Raw genomic sequence first — 3597 nt, 5'->3', positions numbered from 1 at the left:
GATGACATTCTCAAAGCTGAAAACCCTTGCGTTAAAGCTTTGTGACTCTTCACCCATGTGAAAAGCAAGTTCCCGTCTGTCATTTCATCTGCACGTGATTGGCTATGCAAAGTGAACAGAAATTTGCATTTCACATGATTGGATAATTAAAGTGAATATCTCCACAAGTTTTTCGGCGAAGATCCTCAATTACTTTAGCAAAGCAGCCTCACTATGGCTAATAATGACCATATATCACACAAATTGTCCTCTATGACAGTATCCCAACCTAGTTATTACAATACAACCCCATCCATGGACATTCCAATCACAGATCTCCAATCGCAGCGTCCATTCTCTGCCCCAATCTAACATTATTTGGAACCAGTTCGACTTCTGGAGCCTTGTACCATTTTAAAAGGCTGTTTTTTTCACATCCCTTGCTCCCCAAATGAGGAAAACAAGCAGGAATGTCAATTGTGCAATCAGGTTGTGCTGGAAGAATAATTGCATCTATTTATTAACCCCTTGACTCCCAGGTGTGCCGTGCTCCCGAACGCCTCTCCTAGTTCCCTAATCATAGAAGGTGTTAATAATACCAAAAGCCAGATCTGCAATTAAAACTGAGTTATTTTACCCCCTTCAGAAAACAAAGTCTTCCAAGCTGCAGCTCAGATTAGCCTGTAGGTTTAAAGGAAACACTTCTTCCAGATCACAGAGCCACATCTCTTATGTGTCCCAGGTGAATTCAGAGAAGGGATTATTTAGTAGGATTTATTAAGAAAATATCCCTCGGATGGATGGCAAAAGAATTGTTTCTTTCTTGTTCTTTTTCTTTCTTTTTTTTTTCTTCTTAGCGGAAACCTAATAAAAGTTAGAGACGGAGGGGGCGTGTCTGGCCCTGGTGACGTAGACGGAGGCATATCAGCCAATAGGAAGCGCCCCCCTGTTCCTTCTGCCAGCAAGAAATATAAGAGCTCAGGAAAGTTCGCAGCAAGTCAGAAACACGTTCGCGTCTGGGGACAAAGTGATAGGGCTGGGCTTTGTGGATACCCATCACCTTGGAGAAGTCCTTTCTCTTGTAGTGGTACTGGTCTGCCGGGACATCTGTTGGTTGGCACAGTGGCCCCCCATTTTTCCCCCTGCCTGGGCTCGCTCTTCTCCCCATAGTGCTGGTAGAAGATGATGCAGGAAGAGTCCAGCTCTCCAGTCTCCCCCGTGGACAGCTTGAGCAACAGCGAGGAAGAGCTTGACAGGCAGCAGAGCAAGAGGGGATGCAGGAAAAAGAGATCCAGTAGGAAAAACCCAGACGATCCCGACAGCCCGACATCAGTAAAGAAGAACAAGAAGTCCAGCAGCACGGGCAGCAGCCCCCAGTCCTTTGAGGAGCTACAGACTCAGAGAGTCATGGCCAACGTCAGGGAGCGCCAAAGAACCCAATCCCTCAACGAAGCCTTCTCAGCTCTCAGAAAGATCATCCCCACCCTCCCCTCTGACAAACTCAGTAAAATCCAAACGCTCAAACTGGCATCCAGATACATTGACTTCCTGTGCCAGGTTTTACAGAGCGATGAGCTGGACTCCAAAATGGCAAGCTGCAGTTATGTAGCCCATGAGAGGTTAAGCTATGCCTTCTCAGTGTGGAGAATGGAGGGAGCCTGGTCTATGTCTGCATCTCACTAACCCATCTCAGGCGACAAGATACACACACAGGTAAGCCAATGTGCAGTAATTGACCCCCTGCTGGCTAGTCCTGGGCTCTTTGTGACTCCCCCCCCCCCCCCTTTTCTCTTTCCTTTCAGCTTCAATCTGCAGAAGTAACAATGCTAGGTTAGATCATAGACAGGGGGCCTAGAACAGGGATCTTAATGAAACTGGGGAATGTGGAGAGCTGGGCTAAGCCTAACAAAATAACAAGGCAAACATTTCTGTCATTTCCAGGAGACTGCCTGTGGCTACAGCCTCTATTTTCATTAGAAACTCTCTCATTTTGGACTATGTCTGAGATCTGCAAGTATTTTCTTTCTTAGTTCATGATCTGAGCTAGATAGGGCACTGTTGTCCCGTTGTCACCGGTGCAAACCGTTATCTGCCTTGTATGCTGGACCGTTATGTGAGTCATGTGACCTACTAAACCGTTATGTGCGTTGCTGCGTTCCACCATTATTATCTGCAGGACACAATCACACCGTTACCTGCTGGGCATTGGACATAGTTCTGTGCACTATTCTAGCTATTACTTATCTCCTATAGCTTACTAAACCTTTGCATTCCACTCTTTTTGCTGTAACCATGTTCTTTACCAAATCAATTCTGCGTTAAAATCTTTCTACTGTATTTTATTATTATATCGTTTATTATAATATGTTCCTCGGCCTATAACCAGCTACTGAAAGACATACCAATAAAACACAGTCTGTACTAAACTCTTTCTACTGTGTTTTACCAATCTATATTATATAGGAACAATATGTTTCTCTGAGCTATAACCGGATGCTTCAAACATTACAATAAAATACACTCTGTACTCAAATCGTTTTACTGTGTTTTACCATAAAATAGTATATAGTAACAATATGTTTCTGTATTATATAGCAACAATATGTTTCTTTAAGCTAGAACTCTTCTCTTATAACTCCATAGGTTGAGCTCGATGGACTTGTGTCTCTTTTCAACCTGACTAACTATTTAACTATAACCAGATATGGAAAACACTACAATAAAATACAATCTGTACTAAAATCATTCTAGTGTGTTGTACTGTAATATTGTATCTGTTTTCCTGCGAGCTATAACCAGATACTGAAAAAAATTACAATAAAATACAGTTTGTACAAAAATCTTTGTACCCTAACAACAGTATAGTGTGAGCTATAACCGGATACAGTATGCTCAGCATAATACAGCTCTATTAACCCTACACTTAGTGAGCATTACTGTACACTTACTTCTACTAAACTGTTTTGCACAATGCTCTGATCTGAGCCCACCCAATGTAGAATTTTGGTCTGGCTTTCAAGCCTATATTACAGTTTACTCCCGTCCTATGTAATCGAAATTTTCCCCTACCTCTGATGTCAGCCTGTATAAAGAACCCTAACTCCGTGAGATCATGAATGCCCCCCTAACCCATTTGTGTCTATTTTCCTTTTACAGAAGAGACCGCTTGCAATGATGGAGGAAGTGGACAGTCTAGAGACAGGAGCTGGATACCTATAAAAGCCAAATAAACAATCAGCGAGGATTTTCATCCGTTGGAAGAGGAGGCAGACACAAGGCGTGGGGAGCACTTATAGAGCAGCAAGGATCGGGGACATAGGCCTGGGAGAAGCAGGGACCAGCCAGCACAAATCCTGCAGGGTCACCACTACTTTTTACATTCTGAATTGAGTCTGAACAATCTCTAATCTGTATTTTTTTGTTTTTGACGAAGAATGTTGGAATTTTTCCTTTTCCTTTTTCATTTCCATTTCATTTTTATTATGATTTTTTTTATTGCATGCATTCCCACCAGTCGTGCCTTTGAAGCCACTTAAAGGAACGTTCCCCATTATCGGACGTTACTAATGAAACTCAAACTCTGTTTTCTTTTAATAGGAGAAAAAAAAACTATTTTGT

At 42.5% G+C, this 3597-nt stretch overlaps 1 protein-coding gene across 1 annotated transcript; it reads left to right on the top strand.

The window, feature by feature from the left end:
* Positions 1-1002: 1002 nt before the first annotated feature.
* On the top strand, positions 1003-3216 carry TWIST1 (twist family bHLH transcription factor 1). The gene is made up of 2 exons (XM_018576326.1): positions 1003-1692; positions 3136-3216. Exon 1 carries the CDS (start codon positions 1162-1164, stop codon positions 1660-1662), a length of 501 nt encoding a protein of 166 aa, XP_018431828.1. The 5' UTR covers positions 1003-1161; the 3' UTR covers positions 1663-1692; positions 3136-3216.
* Positions 3217-3597: the final 381 nt, after the last annotated feature.

Source organism: Nanorana parkeri, unplaced genomic scaffold (assembly GCF_000935625.1).
Source record: "Nanorana parkeri isolate BGI_ZX_2015 unplaced genomic scaffold, ASM93562v1 scaffold64, whole genome shotgun sequence".
Taxonomy (NCBI): Eukaryota; Metazoa; Chordata; class Amphibia; order Anura; family Dicroglossidae; genus Nanorana; species Nanorana parkeri.
Note: the sequence above shows the minus strand (reverse complement) of the source record. Positions and strands in the feature narration are given on the sequence as shown.

What these genes read in the sequence shown, in the direction of transcription:
- TWIST1 (XM_018576326.1), top strand. Translation starts at nt 1,162, where the DNA reads ATGATGCAGGAAGAGTCCAGCTCTCCAGTCTCCCCCGTGGACAGCTTG.